This window comes from Dermacentor albipictus, chromosome 3 (genome assembly GCF_038994185.2).
Source record: "Dermacentor albipictus isolate Rhodes 1998 colony chromosome 3, USDA_Dalb.pri_finalv2, whole genome shotgun sequence".
Classification (NCBI taxonomy): domain Eukaryota; kingdom Metazoa; phylum Arthropoda; class Arachnida; order Ixodida; family Ixodidae; genus Dermacentor; species Dermacentor albipictus.
The window spans coordinates 101,099,345-101,121,238 of NC_091823.1; the positions used below are offsets into that span (position 1 = coordinate 101,099,345).

A 21,894-nucleotide genomic window follows, 5' to 3' on the forward strand; every position below is an offset into this window, starting at 1 on the left:
GCAGCGGGACTCCTCGTTCGCGCTTTCCTAAAACCACCGGACGCCGTCCAGTGCTGCCGTTGTGAAGCCCGCTCTTGGCCACAGAAATGCACGGTGCATCGATGCGCCATGCGGCAACCCCGATCCTCCCACGCGCTTCTTTCTGCACAAATTGCGCCATCTAGAGGCGCCGAAGAGAAGTCCGCGCGTAGCCTCAGAGACGAAAAAACGGGGCGCGCCGGTGCCTTCGAAGACTGAGAATTGTTCTGTCTTACTGAGGGGTTAATTGAAGAGCGGCACATAACCCAGTGCATTCGTGGCGCAGCCTGCTAAAGCGTCGGGGGGTTGTCCTTGAAAAACTCCCTCTGACGTAGGCTCGATTTCGCTCAGCATTAGGTAAATTTCAGGTACCTTTTCGTAATTTGAGAGCGGTACATTCCTAATGGCCCATGCCTAGACATCCAAGTTGGTGTCAATGACTTTCATTGAAGAGTGGCATACACCCACCGGCACGTCTGCAGTGACTCAAGTTGGCCCTAAGAGAGGTTTATTGAAGACGAGCACAGACCGAGTGGCACGTACCCAGTGCTCCAAGTCAGCGTCGAAGAGTTTCAATGAACGTACGTACGTAGGCAGTCCTGCATATTCAGCGCCCCATGTCGGCGTGAAAGAGAGCCACATATGTACACATTGCCACATACTGTAAAGAACGGCGGGTTGCACAACAAGACTGCCACCTTGCCACCTGATTACGACAAGGGGTGCAAGACGCGCACCTGCACCTCTCCGTGCTGCAGCTGCGAGGCGTTCAAAGAAGCGACCTTTGCGCTGGAACCCGCCGCCTTCCTCCAGCCCCTTCGACATGGTGACGGGACGAATTCGGTGTGTGGACAATGATTCCAGAGTTCCTCAACGCGGGGCTGATTTGACACGCCTGGAGAAGCTACCGCGGGAAGACTTATTTTTGTGCTTCTCAAGGTTTGGAGTGGCTCGGAACAATGAGCGACGCGCGATCGACAACGTCGATTTTCCGGAACGGCACCACCTTCAACACCGTCGCTTGGGCTTCGGAATGTGTGTGCCTTTGTGTCTGTAAACTGGTCTTCAGAGCAGCTGCGAGTTGGTGATGTGTAAACGAACAGCCGCCGCGTCGTGGACGGGCGGATCGAGTGTATAAAAACTGTGGTTGTGCGATTGTTGGACGCACTTCTCTTGAGCAGTCATGTTAGACTGGTTCACTTCTTTCATGCAGTCCTGTTGGACTAATACTCTTTTTCTCAAGCAGCCATGTTAGACTGAGTTAATTTCTGTAAATAAACCCCTTTTCCCTCGTTCTCGATGAGAAGCAGTTCTTCACTTCATCAACGATCTCAGCGTAAATAAGTTGGACGACGGCATGGGCCAGCTACCTTTGAATTCATGCCGTACTCCAATCTTGGCAAAGGACCACGGACGAAGGGATTGAGCCCCCAATCCTGACAACTGGCTGACAGCGGTAGGATGGACTTTGCGATATGGTGCTGTATCTGTGGTGAGTGCTTGGTTTTTGCTTTGACTCTCTAGGCTTCATTTTGTGGTTGTTCTGTTTAGAACAGTAGGGAAGCTAGATTGTTGTGTGTTAGCTAGGTTGTGTTTTCCTAGCTAGATTTAGAGAGCAGAATCAAGGCAGTAAAGCAGCAGTCATGGAGTTAAGGACATTGCTGAGAGACGAGTTGTTGATTGTTGGTGAGGAACTGGGCCTAAATGTACGCAAGGAAATGCTCAAATCGGAATTATTGGAGCTAATTTCCAATCAGGCCAGTGAGCAAGATATTGAAATGGGATTGGAACTTCTCAAAAAGAGAGAGAAACGGGAAAAAGAAAGAGAAGAACGGGACAGAGAAAAACGAGAGAGAGAGGAACGGGATAGAGAGAGAGAGGAACGCGATAAAGATCGCGAGATAACAAAAATGCAACTTGAACTTGAAAACAGACGTTTGGAGTTGTCTCAAGGAAGTGAAGGAGCTCTGGGTCGATCAAGTGAGGCAGAATCGTACCGCATGGACAGGCTATTAAAGCCATATGAGGTCGGGACCGACATAGGCTTGTTCCTAAGCAATTTTGAAAGGACTTGCGAAAAGATGAACTTCGGTCCGAGTACATGGCCACAGCGGTTGCTGTCTATGTTGCCGTGTGAGGCGGCGGAAGTAATCGCCAGATTGAGTGTGCAGGATGCATATGATTATGCGAAAGTTAAGGCTAGTCTCCTGAAGAAATACCGCCTTTCAGCCGAAGCTTTTCGGCAAAGGTTTAGGAGCACAGGCAAGAAAGATAGCGAGGGCTATCCGGAGTTTGCATATAGCTTAAAGGCCAACCTAGTCGAGTGGCTTAAAAGCGCGGAAGCGTACGACAGCAGAGACATGATCATTGAATGCATGTGTCTAGAGCAGTTTTACAAAACCATTCCCCAAGCTGTGAAACTGTGGGTGCAAGATAGAGGTAATGTAAACACTGTGGAAAGGGCGGCTGAATTAGCCGAAGAGTACGCAACCCGTAGAAAGTTGAACGCCGAGGAGGGAAACTGGGACGGTCGAAATGGACCGCGGAAGCCATTTCCGTTCAAAAAGGGTGCGCAAGCTAGACGATCCGAGCCTGTAGACATGGCGGAAAAGCCCGCAGAAAAGAGCGAGGAGAAAGTTAACGGAGAAACCGCACAAAAAGAACAGAAAAGAAAATTCGAATCTGTCAGACCAATTCGCTGTTACAAATGCCACAAACTGGGACATATAGCTGTAAACTGCGAGAAGCCAAGCGTAGTTTTTTCCTACGTGGAGGAAAAGGATGAGAATATGGAACTTTTAAGTCCATATCTCCACGACCTGCAAGTTAATGGAAAACCATGCCGAGTGCTAAGAGACAGTGCCGCCACGCTGGACATTGTCCATCCGTCTTACGTGATGGTAGAGGACTTCACCGGAGAAGTAGCATGGATAAAACAGGTTGTAGAAGAACACAGCGTGTGTCTGCCCATGGCCAAAGTCAAAATCAGTGTACCATTCGGGGAGCTAGAGACTGAGGCTGCAGTTTCCAAATTTTTGTCACTGCAGTATCCCTACATCTTTTCGAATCGTTCGAATCAGTTACTGCGTGACAGAGGGCTCAAACTGGGAGAGGGCATAGTACAGGCATTGACCCGAGGCCAAGCTCGTAAGATCGCGGCGCTTTCGGCTGAAAATGCTCAAGCTCCTCCAGCTGAAGCAGAAAAGGGGATAGCTTCAATACCCGAATCCGAGCTAGGCCCGAGGGACAAAAGAACAGTTGAGGAGAGCCTGCCAGTCGACCAGCTCAATGAGAGCGTAGCACTAGAGTGTCAGAGTTCTAGCCTGCAGGAAGAGCATGCAGACGCGCTCCCAAGCGAGACAGGGTCGTTGTTATCACCGGCCTCAAAGAACTTTGATCAACTCTTACGCGTGGATAGAGAGTCACTGGCAGCTGAGCAAAAGAATGATGAGAGCTTAGCTAAATTACGTGACACGGCTAAAGAAGGCATTGCTAGGCGCAACGTAACGATACATGAGAGAGGAGGATTGTTGTATCGGCATTACAGAGATCGAAAGGGTAAGATTTTAGATCAGTTAGTCATACCTACTAAGTATAGGGAGGACCTTTTGAGTCTTTGTCATGGAAATGGGTGGTCCGGCCACCTAGGCATAAACAAATCAAAGGAAAGATTGCTTATGGAATACTACTGGCCTGGCTGTTTCAAAGATGTAGAAAACTTTGTAAGATCATGCGACGCCTGCCAGCGTTCTGGTAAACCAGGAGAGACTTGGAAAGCTCCACTGAAGGTAGTGCCCTTAATAACAGAGCCTTTCAGACGACTTGTAATAGACACGGTAGGGCCTCTTCCAAAAACAAAATCAGGCTACAGGTACTTGTTTACCATGCTGTGTCCGGCCACCAAGTTTCCAGAAGCAATCCCTTTGAAAGAGCTCAGCTCCACTGAAGTAGTAGACGCGCTTTTGACAGTGTTTGCACGAGTTGGGTTTCCAGCCGAAATTCAGGCAGATCAAGGGTCAGTATTCACGAGCGCACTGACTTCCACATTCCTGCAAAAGTGCGGGGTGAAGTTAATTCACAGTTCTGTCTATCACCCTCAGTCAAACAGTGTAGAGAGGTGGCATTCGGTGCTTAAGCGAGTTTTGCGTGCGCTCTGTTACGAGCACAAGGAGGACTGGGAGAACTGTCTGCCGGCAACTTTGTTTGCTTTGCGAACGGTTCCACATGAAGCGACAGGGTTCTCACCAGCAGAACTAGTGTATGGGAGGACACTCCGGTCTCCACTGAGAATGTTAAGAGAGATGTGGGAGGAAAGAGGGGAGAGTCCAACCGTGGTTGAATACGTGCTAAATTTACTGGAGCGGCTAAGCGCAACCCAAGAACTAGTCGGAAAGAACATGGCACTAGCTCAAAAGAACGCCAAATTCTATTATGACAAGAATGCGAGGCTTCGTACGTTTAACGCCGGAGACCAGGTAATGATCCTCAAACCTTCAAGAAAGAACAAGCTTGAAGTTCACTGGGACGGGCCCGTTAAAGTGTTGCACAAACTTTCAGAAACTAACTATGCTTTGAGAATGCCCGGTCGCAGGAAGGAAGTGAGGATATATCACTGTAATTTGATGAAGCCGTATGTAGAGCGGAGCGGAGTCGTTAACTATACTGTCAAAGAGCCGGATGACATCGGTACCAAGTTTAAGGAGTATAGGGCAACCTCCAACTCTGAAATCGGCCTAGAAGAAGTAGTAGAACACTCGGTAAGCTCGCATGCTCTAAGACCCGAGCAGCTAGATGAGCTAAAAGGGGTGTTAGGGGAATATCTCGACAGATTCAGCGATCGGCCGGGTAGAACCGAACTGATAACGCATGAAATTGAGCTGACCTCTACCGAACCAGTAAGATCAAAACCTTACAGGGTGTCTCCAAGACAGAGAGAGATTATGGAGGCAGAGATACAGCGCATGCTAGAGTTGGGAGTTATTGAGCCCGCTGAGAGTGACTACACGTCACCGCTAATACTCGTAGAAACCCCTAACAAGGACCCTCGTCCGTGTGTTGACTACAGGAAGTTAAATGCGATCACTAGGGATCAGCTGTACCCGATACCCAACATTGAGGAACGAATTGAAAGAGTTAGCGCTGCTAAATACATTTCAACTATAGATCTCGTGCGGGGGTACTGGCAAGTTCCCCTTTCAGAAAGTGCCAGCCGCTATGCTGCATTCATCTCGCCTGTGGGCACTTTTCGCCCTCTCGCACTCAGCTTCGGGCTGAAGAACGCGCCGTTTAGCTTCTCTAAGTTAATGGATATTGTCCTAAAAGACTTGCAGGAGTTCGCCTTACCTTATCTTGATGATGTAGCCATTTTTTCGGACAGCTGGGAACAACACGTATCGCACCTCAAACAGGTGTTCTCACGGTTGAGGGAAGCCGGCTTAACGATGAAAGCGGAAAAGTGTAGGTTTGGTTGTTCGCAGGTTACTTATCTGGGCCATGTTGTTGGTCAGGGCATGAGACGGCCGGCTGAGCTGAAAATAGCTACGATTAGAGATTTTTCTCAGCCGCGCACGAAAACGGACGTTCGTTCATTTTTGGGACTTGTGGGGTACTATCAACGGTACATTCCGAATTACTCGCAATTGGCAAGTCCATTAACAGACGCCCTCCGAAAGGGAGCACCGAGTACCGTACTCTGGGATAAGGACAAAGAGAACGCTTTCCAAAGTTTGAAAACGCTATTGGTTTCTCGCCCTGTGCTTCGCGCGCCAGACTACACTAAGGAATTCATAGTTCAATGCGACGCAAGCGACAGAGGTATGGGCGTGGTACTTAGTCAAGTCGGCGACGATAACGAGGAGCATCCTATCCTCTACGCCAGCCGTAAACTAAATGTAAGAGAGGAAGCCTACAGCGCTTCAGAGAAGGAATGCGCTTGTTTGGTTTGGGCCGCCCAGAAGTTGTCGTGTTATTTGTACGGAGCGAAGTTCATCTTCGAGACCGACCACTGTCCTCTGACGTGGCTCAATCAAATGTCACACAAAAACGGCCGCTTGCTCCGATGGAGCCTCACTCTCCAAGAGTACAACTTCTCCGTTAGATATAAGAAGGGAAAGTTGCATAGCAATGCGGATGGTTTGAGCAGGCTAATTTGAATTCTGCGTTTGGGGGTCCCGCCTAAATTTTAGGGTTACTAGTGTTAATTTTATTAAGCGAATAAGATCCCCTCTCTTTTAGCAGGATTCCCTCCATGATTGCTGAATTTGTCAGCAGGATTTTGCTTCAGAAATTGGCATAGTGAAATGCAGCATTTTTTTGTTTCTGCACTTATGTTGTTGTTTTTTTTGAAGCCTAGCGAGTCTAAAGTGGGAGCCAATGCACGTCATCTCGGCGCAGAGCCGTGTTGTGGGGTTCATTTTGCAGTTGCCTGTCCTTGTTGGATGTTTTGGGGCGGTGACATCAATGCACAAGTGGTCGCTGCGAGCCAAGACATCAATCCCCCCCTGACCAGCAGCCGTTCTCTTCCTGCCTAGCGGTTGTCAGCGCTAGACAGTCGAGACTTTTGGGGCCATGGAGGCGCTGTAAAGAACGGCGGGTTGCACAACAAGACTGCCACCTTGCCACCTGATTACGACAAGGGGTGCAAGACGCGCACCTGCACCTCTCCGTGCTGCAGCTGCGAGGCGTTCAAAGAAGCGACCTTTGCGCTGGAACCCGCCGCCTTCCTCCAGCCCCTTCGACATGGTGACGGGACGAATTCGGTGTGTGGACAATGATTCCAGAGTTCCTCAACGCGGGGCTGATTTGACACGCCTGGAGAAGCTACCGCGGGAAGACTTATTTTTGTGCTTCTCAAGGTTTGGAGTGGCTCGGAACAATGAGCGACGCGCGATCGACAACGTCGATTTTCCGGAACGGCACCACCTTCAACACCGTCGCTTGGGCTTCGGAATGTGTGTGCCTTTGTGTCTGTAAACTGGTCTTCAGAGCAGCTGCGAGTTGGTGATGTGTAAACGAACAGCCGCCGCGTCGTGGACGGGCGGATCGAGTGTATAAAAACTGTGGTTGTGCGATTGTTGGACGCACTTCTCTTGAGCAGTCATGTTAGACTGGTTCACTTCTTTCATGCAGTCCTGTTGGACTAATACTCTTTTTCTCAAGCAGCCATGTTAGACTGAGTTAATTTCTGTAAATAAACCCCTTTTCCCTCGTTCTCGATGAGAAGCAGTTCTTCACTTCATCAACGATCTCAGCGTAAATAAGTTGGACGACGGCATGGGCCAGCTACCTTTGAATTCATGCCGTACTCCAATCTTGGCAAAGGACCACGGACGAAGGGATTGAGCCCCCAATCCTGACAATACTCAGTCACCATGTTGGTCGGATGGTTGGTTTCGAACCTTGTTCCATGAGAACAGCAGAACGATGCGATACAGGTAAGAGGAAATAAGGTTATATACAAACATTCAAACATAGCTAGACCCTAAAAGTGTGTGGGATACCCTAAGAACGCTAAGGCATTAAAAGAAATTATGCACTTGGAGGCTTATATTTCTTGTATTAAAGCTATTTAGGCACCATTTGTTGTTTCACTGTCTAATTATGCAGAGAATAAGGTCGACCAGCAGAACATGTAGGAGTAGTACAGATGAGGCTATACAGTATACATAAGACGATTCGTTTTATGTGCGTTGTATGGTGTGTAGCCTATTCGGCAAGGCGGTGGCGGAAGCAGGAGCAGCCACTGTTAGCAATGTGTGGGAAGGTTCCCCTAGAAAGTTTGGCTTGAAAGGATTCGGCAAAAACCGTCTTATGACGATCGCGTAGCCTTCGCAATGCACGGTAACTTGTTCCTAGTCGCAATGCACGGTAGCTAGCTTGTTGCACACCCAGCGGCACATACTCCGTGACACAAGTTGCCGAGAGGTTCATTGAAGAGTGGCACGTACGCAGTGAATTTGTGGTGAAAATCTCTAAAATGTCAGCGCGAAATACGTTCGTTGAAGAGAGCACATCCCCAGTGTGTTTGTGGCGCAGCCTGCTCAATCGTAGGGTTGCTATTCTTGAGGAACCCTTGTGAGGTTGGTTTTATTCTGCCCAGCATCACAGAAACGTAAGGCATATCTCACAGCGAAGCTGTTTATGCAGGTCTTGTGCCGTCGTTGGGCTTCGCTAAAAAGGGGCCACATGACCTAACGGGAGAGGAAAAGAAGAGATGTACGAGGGGAAAGGGGCTGGAGTGACCCCTTTCCCCCTGTGAGAATGCTATCTTATACCCGAATCTTATACGGTTGTCACCTTCGGGAGGCCCTTCTGGAGTGGGCTGAGAGGATAGAGGAGGCCTACTTCAAGTAGTTCCCCCCCCCCCATCCTCTATTCCGTTGCCCCTTTTCCTTTAAAGAGGGATAAAGGAAGTTTTTCGTCATCATCATCATCCCACGGTGCATTTTCGGCGATCGAGATAGATCGGCATCGAATTTATGGACGATTAATTCCACCCTGCCGGAAAGAGAAGCTGGTGGTTTGCGGCCAACGAACAGCGCCCAGCAATTGAAGCGCAATACTAGGAGCGCGTGACTGCCGGCCCACATTTCAAGAAAATGGCGACTCGTTGCGACCGTCACCTAATCGGTTAGTGTACAAGTGTACAAGTGTAGTACAAGGTTAGTGTATCTCGCGGTTAGTGTACAACTAACCGCAAGATAAAAATAAACAATAAAGGGTGGTGTCACAACCGGAACTGGCAGCGACGTCAAGATCTTATATTGACTGGCGCAAATGTCTAAATTTCTTTAGTGTCCGGCATTTTGAGCGCTATGCCAGCACTTACCTTTTTTTTTGAGGCTGAGGTGATATTGCAACTCACCTTAGCTGATGCGCCAGCGTGTCATTAAACTAAAGGAGTAGCGTATGTCTTAATGTGAACACAATTGGGCTGTTATTGGCGGCAATCGCTCCAGTAGGTTCCTTAGGAAGGTGAGTTAGTAGAGTGGGAATAAATGATAGTGCCACTGAGCCTTCAAAAGCAACTTCACTTTTATTCGTCTAGAATAAGGCCACCAATATTGAAGAACAAACATAACATGTTTCAATGGATGAAAAGTACTATGGCCACCACACAGTCGTAATGTGTAGTAACATATACGTAACCAAAAGGATAGACAGTTGGGCGAGTTGGTACGGCAACATGATCTTGGCTTCTAGCGCGAAGTAACGTTTTCACAGAATCATTCGCAATTCTGTGCGACAACACGCATGCATATCCAATAACTGTTCGATATATATATATATATATGTATTGTAAATAAAACTTATTGGTTGACTTGTTGATTCTTTAACAACACCACATAAACAATGACGGAATATGCTCTGAGGAACAGGTGGCTACACCTCATTATTCTCACCAGGGTATTCTCCAGGACTCTCACATCAATCAGCAAATATTTATTAGTGACAGGCATAGACAGCTTGGCAGGAAAAGAACAAGCTGATTTCAGTCTGCTTGAAGAAATTGGGTCGCAACAAGACCGCGTCTTATTAAGACACGGTATCGTTACGACCCGATACCCAATTACAGTAAATGTCATCTTAGCAGGAGTCGTGACGAAATCTTTTGCGTGAGCTTGAAATTAAAATATCTGGTTATCGCATACGCTCGCTTATGGCTGCCCTTCTACATCCTAGCTGTCATGTAAAAGACATTGACCACCGCGTCACTTGGTAGATTTCCCTCAATTTGAACATTAGTTGAAAACATTTTTCAAGGGACAGAATTGTCCTACTTGCTTTTCGTTCCTTAATATCGTCGCTGAATATTCCCGATCAATGGAATGTTAGCACCGCTAAGTTTAGGAAGACAGATAAAAGTATGCAAGGCAACACACAAGGTAACAGTCACATAGGGCTGTCCTCCTGATTTAATGTACAAGAATGCACCTCACGCACCCCGAAAGCAGGGGAAACCGGTGTAGGAGACTAAAAGTTGCCGTAAAGAAAAAAGGCGCGGAGGTCCGAAGGAATCGGCTCTCCGCTCATCAGCTTTTTTAAAGGCGAAAGCTTTACTGGCCGCGAACTTGCGATTTCGCCATGGTGGTGCTCCGACGAGGCACATGACGTCACACCGCGTTCCTCGTCGCTGCGTTCGCCTCGGCTCGCTTCGCCAGCTGCGTCGCATGCCTGTTAACATGTCGGAGGATTGAAAAGGAGAGCTCGCGTGCGCCGCAAACACAGTTGAGGCGGCAGTACGGACGGCGACAATTCTGATAAGCAGGAGGAGGCCTGGAATCGACATCGGAACGAGATGAAGAGGAAACGAATCGCCCAAGAAACAGACGAACAGCGCGCCGAACGACTGGCTAGACGCCGCAACATAGCTAGACAACCAGACTAACCTGGACTTACAATCAAGATTAATCAAGGCTAACCATGCTATGCCTTAGCTTTCGCTACGTCTGTCCTGGAATAGCCGAGCCAAGCCACTGCCAATTTTTTTCACTAGAACGATATTTAATGATCGGTTTCGCCGAAATAGTTTCATTGAACAGCTCAGGGGCTTGTCGCATATGTCCAGAGATACACATGTATAAAAACATGCGAAAGATGCGCGATAGACTGTCATGATTTAATGCGAATGGTGGCACGATTCCTGCGCCCCATATAAGTAATACCCTTCTCATCGGCTACGCAATTACATGCTCCATTACCACCAGCCCATATTCTTATATAAACTGAGCTCGCAGCAACGCTTGTCCCTCCGGTATCGGTCTGTATGTATACCTCGTGTTGCGCTGGGTATGCCGTAGTAATAATGTTGAAAAATGAAGAAAGATAAATGCCATCCAAGTTGCATGCTGAAGGTGAAATGTTGAAGGTACAGATTTTTTTTACTTTGATAATCCATTTGCAAAATTTTCGCTGGTGTGAGTTTGACTTTATTATTCATAAACTTTTAGGAACGTGCAGATGGCGTAGCATATATGAAGGCAGAGGTCCCTTGGTGAAAACACTGCAATTGGACGTATTGCTATAGTAATCATAACAGAAGGCTACAGCGGAACATATGAAAAATGCCTCTGTTGTTTTGGGGTATTTTAATTTAGCATGCGAGCGAGGATCCCAACTATTTAAAAGAAAGAAAGAAAGATGAATAAATGGGTAAAAGAGTATGATATATCTATCACTCGAGGAAAAAAGAAAGAAGAGGGACAGGATATTCAAATACATAACGAAGTACCTGCTATTATCAAAACTTAATTACTAGATGACGTGCGTTAGAGGTACGCTTGACGTATAGCTAAAATTGCACAACTTGATAGCCATACATGATGGCCTACAAAGGAACCCATACGGATTCCTTTGTAGCAATCGCTACGAACGGGTCGATCTCTGATTCTCCCTTTAATAATTACTTTTCTCCACCTTGCGAACTATTGCGCCAAATTCTTGCCTTTGCTTCCAGTTATCCACAAATTCGACTTCGCCCTGCCATCGGCTAGCCGCCTGGTTAGCTCAAATGGTACTGCGGCTACCCCGGAAAGGCGGGTGGTCCCGGGTTCGAGTCCCGGACCAGGACGAATTTTTCTGCAACTGCGAAGCGTTTCTTTCGAGGAACCCTTATGGGTTTCCTTTGCAGCAATCGCTACGAAAGGGTGCATGTCTGATTTTCCCTTTATATATTAATATATTTTGTCATTGTATTTTAGTGCTCAACTAAGAAACTTTTTTTAACTACGCGGTACTAACTTTATCGACTAGCAAACCAATAAGTACAGGGCTGAGACGACGTGGTCCAGCCCTTGGGATCGCGCAACCTGTCGCCTTTCCTTCGCCTTTTGAAATGGCTTCACAACGCATCGACGAATGCTCTCGGAGTGAATGGGGAAGAAGGGAAGAAGTGCAGCACAGAAAAAACACCAACATCAAAGAGGTCGAGGTATTCACGCTGGCTGCTTGTAGAAATCCGATCGAAAATACATTAGCAGCAACATTGAAGGACGCCCTAAAGGTTGCATCTCGTGCGATGCATTTTACGCAAAAGTCAGAGCCGGCGTTAATAGAAGTCAGCTCCGTGGCAGCGCGTCTGTCTCCAAATTGAATAGTGGTGGCCTGTTGAAGTGGGTGCCATGGTCGGATGCAGTTGAAAAGTGAAAGCAGCATTTCTATCAGCATCGGTAATCCTCGGGGGGCAAAAATGTTTACGTTTGATGTTCGGAGAGATGACTGTGTAGTAGGCAAGTGGTAGGAATGATTACTTTTGGTGAGCTATGGAGGAATGGTATGTTGGTTTGCGACGAACGAGTTGAAACAAGGGTAATGTAGGTAGGCATGAATTGTCGCCCAAGGAGTGATTGATTAAGCATCATCAAGTACAGCAGTGCTGTCCAGCCAGCGATTGTACTACTTCCACGAGCTATAGGATGATGTAAGTCACATTATTCATACTTACTTCGAGAATATGTGCAGCTGCATGCCCTTATGTTATGCGAACATTTCATAATGAAGTGTAAGCGTGATACTGCGCTTAAGAATAGTTAACTTGCATAATTTATTGACACATGTGTCGCACTTGTGTTTTTGGAAACGCTAAGGCTAATGCGTCATTTAAGCAATCCCTTAATACATCTCAGAACTGAAGAAAACTGCCGGTCGATCAGTAAGGATCCACGTCTCAAAGAGTAAGGATTCGTGTTATGACAGCCCGCGTTCGTGCTGTCCTTTTCGTTTGTCTTGTGTCCGTGTTTTCTGGACCATAATTTTCAAACAATAAACCTAGCCTGCTTCTTCAAAACGGCAAAAAGGCTAAGAGATCGCCTGTCGTGAATTACATTGCCAAATGAAGACAACTATTGCGGCATATGTTAATTTACTTTTAAACTAGGTATGTTCAAGTAGGAGGACGAGTTACTGCACGGAGCTGAGAACACTCCTACGAGCAGCCCAGGTCGCTTAACCTATATTTTAATATCCATGCCGTAGGACATTGCGCGACGTACGTGCATTGCAGGGATCTCAATCCCTCCTTAGCAAATGGCTCCTCGCCAGGCTGAGCAATGCCTGAGCAACTCTGTGCCCCTCACTTACTGCGCAACGAAGCCGGAAGCCTTGGACCAGCTTAGAATAGGTGATGTCAGCACATGACGTCCTTAATGGCTAATGATGCTTTTTCAGGGAGTCTCTTACTTCCAGATGTGCATAGCGTTGCATTTGTGTGCAGATGTGCCATTAGGCGTTTGATGTTTTCACTGTCCCCTAGCGTCAACTCTAGTGAGTTGAATTTATATTGCAGGACGCAGCCTTCTCAGGTGAAATACATATAAGCTCGTAAACGAGGCGTTTTATTATTTTGACGGCAAGCGGTGGCCGGCGCAGTAAGCCAACCTATGGCTTTAGGGTCTCATTGTGCGAACTACCAAGAAAGAACTTTGTGGGTCCCACGCACTGTGGAAATCGAGATAAGCGATGCTTTGTACGCTCATTGCTTTGGTTGACGGTAATTAGCAGTGACGATGACGGCGAATGTGTAACTTATTCAGCGTTTGGTGGAATACGAGAGTGGCGAGTTGATGTTAGACGCTACCTTGCGTGCACCACTACTGGTTGTTTGAGTAGCCCGCAGAGCACACAGGTAGACATGTATGCTTGAGGCGTTCTTTTGCGTCATTGTTCGTAATCTCTGAGAGTTTAGCATTATCGTTACCTCACATGGCGCTTCGCATCACTGCAGAAGTGTTAAACTTTAATTGAATTATCAGTACGTACGTAATTCAACTCACTATGATAAAACTGTATATGTACACGTTTTATACATACATTTGCGGTCTACTCCACGTTTCGCTGCGCACCGAAAACGCTGTTCCGCGCGACGCTTTTTTCGGGCCTGGGTGTCCTCGAAGCTGAGTGCACGGTTTGGAGCCATTTTTATTTATGCGATATTGATGCGATAACAATAATGGGGATAGCCCAGGCACATTTTTGTAGTCGCTGTCACCGGTGGCGTCACCGGGATGTTCCGTATAAAGTCCAAGGACGATAACAGCGCCACCGGGTGCCGTATGCCGTATGTGCGAGTGAATGCACGCGACGGGAGCCGACGACAGCGGCTCAGTCTGCCGCACGCGAGAAAGGAAGGCGAAGAGCAAACGCGCCGTCTTCCGTCGCGCGAAAGGCCGTGGGAGGATGAGAGGTAAGGAGGGGGGTGGTGGTGTTGGGCTCCATAGCAACTGCGTATTTCGCGATTGGGCGCAAGGGCAACTGACGATCGCGACTCAATCTCGCGCGCGAAACGGAGGAGAGCGGGGAAGCAATATGGAAGGGAAGGGGCGGTGGCGACTTCTACTCTGTCATAAACTGCATATATTGCGCGGCGGCACGCGGCATCTTGAAAGCGATCGGCAGGCTGCTCATACCTTTGTGGGCGCTGTTTTCTCGCCTCTGTTTGCGTCGAAGCGACAGACAGTGCGAAGGTCACTTCGCTCGCTGCTGCTGCCGCAGTTTCTCACGCATTTGACAGCGAGTGTGCGCAGTCATTGATTCGGATGCATTCATCTTGACCTGTGCGCGCTGACACCATGCTTGTTCATTCAGTTAGTAAGCGAATGTTTCAGAATTTATACGGCCGATAAAACTACTATTCTTACTTCGTATAACTGTCCACTAATTTGCTATTGCAATCGATGCATCGGATTTCGGGCACATCTACGACTTTTTCCTGTGCGTGTTTACGTGCTCCTTCTGCATACGTGACCAGCACGCTGTTGAGACGCGAGCTCCAAGCGCTGTCTTCAGGCTATGGACGATTGTAATGTTTAGGCTATCACAGCCCAGCACGGGACCTCCACCGCCCAGCACCTGCATTTTCATCGCATAGGCAAGCAAGCTCAGCATGTGTCATACGAGCAAACTACGCATCTCGGACCACTGTGGCACCGACCGGGATGCATGGAGGCGTGCGCCATCTGTTGGCGTTGCAAGAAACCCAGCGGTACGCGCGGCGAGACCATCGTAGCGCCCGGATAGTCGGGAGAAGAGGCAAAGGAAGCTTCGCATTAATAAGCGGAGCCTTGCCTCGAATAGAGTGCTACTAACAGAAAGTGCTTTTTGAGCGTGTGCGCGTTGCAGCCTTATACGTCGTGCTTCCATGAGCACACCGATCCACAGGTGACAGCCTACATTTTCATTGTGTTCACTACATGTGCAATCAATTCGCGTAATTTAAGTAAGCTTAAGTCGATAAGCGCGCTTTGGAACTGATCGATGTCAGTTATCCGCCCCTTTCATGGACAGGCAGTACAAGCGCATCAATCCTAACTGGGAGCTATACAATCGTTCTAGCAGATGTATTGTGCTCGCCACACGGGCTGCCATGCGCGAGGGGCTATATAGTCAGAAAGACAGCATTTTCTTAATCAAGGACGTCGCGACGGATTATTTTGGTGTGCATGCAGAGTGGATGGGGGCCCAAGAAATGCGAAAAAGTTTAAAGGTGCGGATGTTACATCAGGTAATGCGGCGCTTCCTCACTGCGCATGTATCTATCCACCCGCGTGTCACTCGATTGGCACTGCGCCTGTAGGGACATCACAATGCGCGAAGCTGCATTCCTACTGAAAGCACTACCCTTCCATGGTTGTTGAGAATTTTTCTTCTTTCTTTTTTCTTACTTTGAGGCAGTGCATGTGCTACTTAACCAGGCTTCGACATCCGGAATCCATCTGATGGGGGAAAAACTATAAATAAAGTTATAACATAAAACGAGAAGGAGAGCGACAAGCTTATACTGAGCTTTGGCGCAGCCGCCGATCGAATGTCCATTACCGTTCATCACGGTAACCTAAAGGGCACATTTTTTTTTAATGACAGGTGCAACGTAATGCAAGAAAGAGTCCTCACAATTCAGCTTTATTTTGCGATTCCAAAGTGCAACCGAAAAGCATTTCGCTATACTAGAAATAGCGGAAAAGCGCCATTAGCATTGCTTTAACGCAGACTGCAGCTCAAGGTTAAAAACATAGGAAGTTCCCTGCTGCGGTGTCTTTTAGGTTGCACTTTATGGCCGCTTGATTGAGCGGTTTTAGTTCGTAGCTCCAGCTTGCTATTCGATCAAAAAGATCTCCTGTGTGGCAATAATGAAGCCCCGTATGGATATTGCTGTTTTTTATTAAGAGTTCAAAACATTGGAAACAAATGAAATGCGGAAAGCATTACGAGTATCGATGTTGGGGAGAGAATACGTTCGCTACGCCGCTCACTTCGACTTCTGCCAAGAAGGACCTCCTTGGAAGAAGTCGAAGCGAGCGGTGTGGCGATCATTATAATTTCTAAGGAAGAAATGCAGAAGCACAAATGCTGCGAAAAAAATTACACATGCCGTTAGAACGGAGAGGAGAATATTATACGGGGTGTAGATGAGAGTAAACTTCTGCTAGATCCGCGGCACGTCTGCGAGCTGTATTTCGGTGCAGAAGTTGAGAATGTAAGTCACTGCTTGCTCGAACTCACTTTTCCAGACAACGGTCAGCTGCGTTCGTTATATCAACACTCCGCACTTACCATATACATGATCATGGGGAACGCGTTTCGTGTGTGAGGTTCTTAAACTCTTTAAAAAAAATTGCTCATTTCGTCAGGTACAATGAAAACCGTTTATTGTGATCCCGAGTCTACCCATGTACTAGTTTGTAACGTTATTTCATTGGTCATGTTTCCTTTATAAATATTACAGCACGCGGTTATCAGCACACAACGTAGCTGGCTGTTGAACCAGTTGATACACGAGTAGAATGTTGTTGTGTGTGTTCCCTATTTTGTGTGCCTGCGACGTGCCTGCGACGTGCACTAGCACTGTGGGTGTCCTTTCTTTCGCATCACTCTCACCTGGAGTGGCGCGCTGTGGGAGTCGACAGGAAAATCTGCTGAGGAATTAAGAGCCTCCCTCTACGAATATATCGTAGAATACACGCTGGCGAATGGAATGTGACGTCACCCTGGATTGTATATAGTGGACTTGGCAGACATTAGCCGAGCGTCGACGTGCATTTTAAGTGCCACTGTATACGTTAAAAATGACGCAATCCAAAGGCAAATTGAAGCACGTTTATTTGAAACGAACATATCGATACGTGTGGTTCATACCTATATGAAGAAGAAAAAAAAAAGTCCTGGAAACCGTTACGGCTGCCAAAAAAAAAAACATCTGTTTTACTGACCATCTGCAACATAAGACCTAAAGTTTAATATCCATAAAGTGTGTTAGAGGCGAATACTCAAGCAATGTGTGCTAATACGCTTGTAATTTCCCTCTACAATTTCCTCACTCACAATCATCTCTAACACACTGTAATTTCTGTGGGATAGACATCAATTTGCCCAAATCGATTTATTTGCCTCACTTATGCGTGCTATATATGCGGTAAAGGTAATCCGCATACAAAAATTTTCAGGCATTTCTGGGAAAATTCCGAGCGTTTTATTCACATTTGATAGGACATTGTTGATGCATTCCCGAATATTACGGCGCTTTATTTGGCTCTTTCCCTCCACTTTTGGTGCACAGCCGTCTTCTCTTTAGTAAACTGATCCCATCCCGGAGACAGGGTAATCGAGGGGGGGGGAGGGGGTTGTCTTTATGGGCTGGCCCTCATAGAAGTGCACGATATGTCTCCTCGGAAGGGCTTTAATATAGTTTCTAACGGAGGCCGATACATCACGCGTCCAGCGTCTGGCGTCGTCTGGCGTCTAGACGCCAGACGCGCGCTACAGACCGGTCGTGGTGCGCCGCATTCAGCAAGTGTTCGTAGCAGCATATCCCCGAAAGTCTATCGGAAAGCTACCACTACGATTGTGGCAGTCATTCTCCAGTTTCAGGACAGCATTCAATGCATACTTGGTGCATACATGAATTAGGAAAGAACAGCGCCAACTAAGATGATCACGAGAAGGAGAACGACACAGGACAAGCGACAAGCCAGTTTCCATCCAATCTTTCTCGTCTAGTTGGCGACTCCAATGGCAATTTACCGCTGACTTCGTCATCAGGATCGAATTGCCACGTGGAAGCGCGCGTTACCGCGATCGCAGGTACCGCGAGGAGGTGGCCTCGGCGGGAACATCCGGGTGCGACATTCTCCTGGGACTGAGGGGTGGCGTGTTTCGGCGCCTCTGCTGGCTCCTAGTCGTCGGGCTCCTGGTGGGCCTGACGCTGCGCGAGTGGGTTCGGGTGTTCGGCGAGTACGACCAGTACAGGGTCTTCACCAGCGTCCATTACGACACGAAGGCGTCGCTACCGTTTCCCGACGTGACCGTGTGCAACGTGAACCCCCTCCGGAGGTCCGCGCTCTGCAAGGACCGGCGGCTGGCGCGACGCGAGGCTCTGCCCGACAGAGTGTGGAGGCGGGAGTGTGAGGAGCCGGCCACCTACTACGAGGTTAGTCCACGCAGGTTGTCTGCGACACAATAAAGAAACACTCAGTGAGTCTAGATTGTAAAAATATTGTTTCGGTAAGTTTACTTCGAGACATTGATTACAACAATAGAAACTTAAAAGCATCGTTCCGGTTAAAAAAAAAATCTTTGTGCCTAAATGTCAGCCCCGGTACCTCAGTAGGACGTGACGCTTTCCAATGTTTTCTCGTATTTGCGGTGTTGTGGCGCAGTAAAAATTCTCGAAGGTTCCCAAGTTCAGTCTTTTGGCTCCTTCAGAATGCAACGCTGTCAATCTCTGACGATGAACAATTGACTAGGCCCAAGGAAACGCAGCCGAGACCCATGAGGTAACCGCGAGCTGCTGCGAGAACTTGAAAGGCGGTGTCGCCAGTCCTGTTTTGGTCTTGTCTATTTTCGGATTTACGAAGCTGTGTCTCCTGGCAAGGATTTTCTTTTTGTATTTTAGAATATCGGTCATTTACTAATACAGCTCGACTTTTTGACCGCTTTAGTGTCTCTGCAGTAGGAGTGTACTTAAGAAGGGGAAGGGGGTGCACTTTCACTACCTTTAGCGGTGGAATGCGAACACATGCTGGGCTTCTTTAAAGGCTAGGTGATATTAGCTGGGCAGGATTGGTGTTGATGATTAACAGGGAACACTTCTGCAATCTGCAGTCTGCCGATGACACTATTCTATTCAGCAGTGATGAAGGTAACTTTCTACAAACGATCGAGAACCTTAGCCGACAAAGTTCATTCGCACGCCTGAAGATTAGTCTGCAGAAGACTGAGGTAATGTTCAATATCCTAGAAGAGAACGAGAATTCGTGTTTGGCAGTCTGCCTCGGAAGTCGATGACAGAGCGCGTATACTTCGGAAAATTAGTCGTAGGTGGCCCTGATCATGAGAAGGAAATTTAGAGATGAATGAAGATGGGTTTAAACCCATGCACGTGCAGGCATTACCAAGCCATGACCCATCGCTTATCACTAACCTTCAAATGAAAAGTGCAGAACGATCGCATTCTACCGGTTTTGCCATATAGGGCAGAAACTTCGTGTTTGATAAAGAAGCCAGAGAAGGACCGAGCGACGAGCGATGGAACAAAAAAATGTTAGGCGTAAGGAAGAGGTGGGACGACGTACAGCAGCGTAAACTGGAGAGTAAGTGGGCTTAGACGATATTCTAGTTGAAATTGAGAAGACAAATGGGGCCGGGCCGGCCACTTAATGTGTTGGACGGATGTCAGAGTCAGGGATTGGATTCCAAGGCAAGAAAAACACTAAGAGCGGTAAAGAGCTAGGTGGTGTATGGAATTAGGTAATTTGGAGGCGTAAGATGGCATGAGTTGGCGCAAGACTGATGTATTTGGGGATCTCTGAGACGTGCTTGTCCTGCAGGGGACACAAAAGAGGCTGCTGCTGCTGCTGCTGATACTTGTTGGTGCAGAGCGTTGAGAGATAGCTAATCGCGTTAATCTCGGCCATCATCTCACGATGACGTCGACGTTAAAGCGATTATTGCGCAAACAATGCAGCGATACATCATACGGACACCGCTGAACGGCGTCATGTATGAATTGCGTACGGCTTCCGGGCTTCTCTCTAATGGTTCCCTAAGATCTTGCCCTAAGCGTTTATTACAGCACGAGACATCGCCTGCTTGCGACCACCATCGATCGCAGTAAGCCGATAGGACTACGTGAGACTAAGTGTATAATACGAAAGCAAATATGATAGGATAACCACGTGTATTCATTTGATGTGAAGTGTTTATGCCGTTCAATTTGAGTTGCTCTATTTGAGTCGCGGCCGAAACTCTCGGGGCGCGCAGCCCAACCTGGAGGACGCGGCGCTGCAGTCGGAACTGTGGCTGTGGATGGCGCGCAAGAGGCGCCTCAACCGGAGCACGGTGCGAACCATGGGGCATCAGCTGCGCCACATGCTTGTCGGGTGCCGCCTGGGGAACAGCGACTGCATGCAGGCACGGTGAGTGGCCCACCTGGCGTATATATAAACTTCGAAAGCGAGCACCTGTCCACTACCAACAAACTTGCACGCAAGCGCATGTATACACGCGCGACAGTTGCGGCAACGAAGAGTGAACCGGGAGCGTGGTCCCGATTCCTGTCTCCGCTGCGACATTCAGTGCCTTTCACTGCAGGCTGAGTGATGGGCTAGCACATTTTCTCGCGATTGCACGCATTGATATGCGTCTATGTACTGCGTCTACGGACTAAACGATTCTCCACTCCTGTTTGGGCCACACATTGGCCTGCGGTATTTAGTGAATGAATGAACAAACTGCTGCAGTAGGCGCACAGCGCGCTGTTAACGAGGCCAAAAAAAAGCGATAGGACACTTTCTTTTTTTACGTGCTAATTCGCACTTTTCTTCAAAGCTCGTGAGGCTTCTTGTACCAGACAGAGCACTTGTATCACGGGTACCGCTCCCAGCTCTGATTCTTATACCAGTCTTGACACTGCGCAATGCCAAGCAGGAACAGCAACAGAAGCAACTTTAGGAACTTTTCAACGCATTGACAGATTAACAATCAGAGCACCCAACTTCATCCCGCACGAGTGTAACTATGCTGAAATATACGAACAGCCCTTTTAAAAAAATCTCACGTGGCTCATATCTATCATATCTAATGGTCGCATATGATTATGTAAGAACATGACATGAAACTTCTGTGCTCGTGTAAAACTTCGGATTCGTGCAAAAATAAAACAATAAAATCAATGCTGCGCTGGCAAACCTTTCTTTCAAGTACATATAATGCAATACTTTACACCTTATGCGCATAATCTGCCCATTTACCTGTTTTCCTTTTGTTGCAGTTTCCGTGCACTCGTAAAGCATGAGCTCTTAGCCACAATCCTTGCGGTGTATAACCAAGCCAAAGCTCAGTTTTATTTGCCATTTTATACGCATGAACTACGGCGTCGTAGCAGTTAACATACTTTGTGCGGTGCTTGTTATTCTGCTGTTTACGGCGCACTTCGATGTGCATAGTAATTTTGTACAGTTTACCAAGCTTTTCAGTGGCCGACAAAATCACTTTAAGATTGGCGCATTCGTCAATGTTGTCTTTAAATTGTGCGATGCTCTATGGAGGTAGGAGATTACCGCTGTTTTCTTCTTTTCTTAGTTGCTGGAACTTCACCACTGCCAGTATATGCTATCTGAAGAACTTCAGCTACGGAAGTCAGTATATGCTTTCGGAGAGCAAGCCTCTAAACGGTGAACACCCTGTTGGCACTTCTGACGTACTAGATGCAAGCTTCAAGCAACAGTGCTCTATAGCTTCGTCCACGTTGTGGTCTAGCCTAGTTGGCGTATGCTTGATATTTATGCTTGAAAAATAGCTATAAGTTGGCGTAAAAAATGACGAGCCGACAGACAGACTGTTCACTCTCTGCTCATTTGTTCGCGGTAGTTTCTCGCACTGTGTTTA

General features: G+C 47.7%; 1 protein-coding gene across 1 annotated transcript in view; it reads left to right on the top strand.

The window, feature by feature from the left end:
- Window positions 1-12,322: 12,322 nt before the first annotated feature.
- Window positions 12,323-21,894, top strand: part of LOC139057730 (acid-sensing ion channel 3-like) — a 46,126-nt gene continuing 36,554 nt past the window's right edge. Inside the window, exons 1-3 of the mRNA XM_070536478.1 lie at window positions 12,323-12,436; window positions 18,091-18,436; window positions 20,269-20,423. Coding sequence (XP_070392579.1) covers window positions 12,432-12,436; window positions 18,091-18,436; window positions 20,269-20,423 — 506 coding nt within the window. The 5' untranslated portion in view covers window positions 12,323-12,431. The remainder of the gene's footprint in view (window positions 12,437-18,090; window positions 18,437-20,268; window positions 20,424-21,894) is intronic.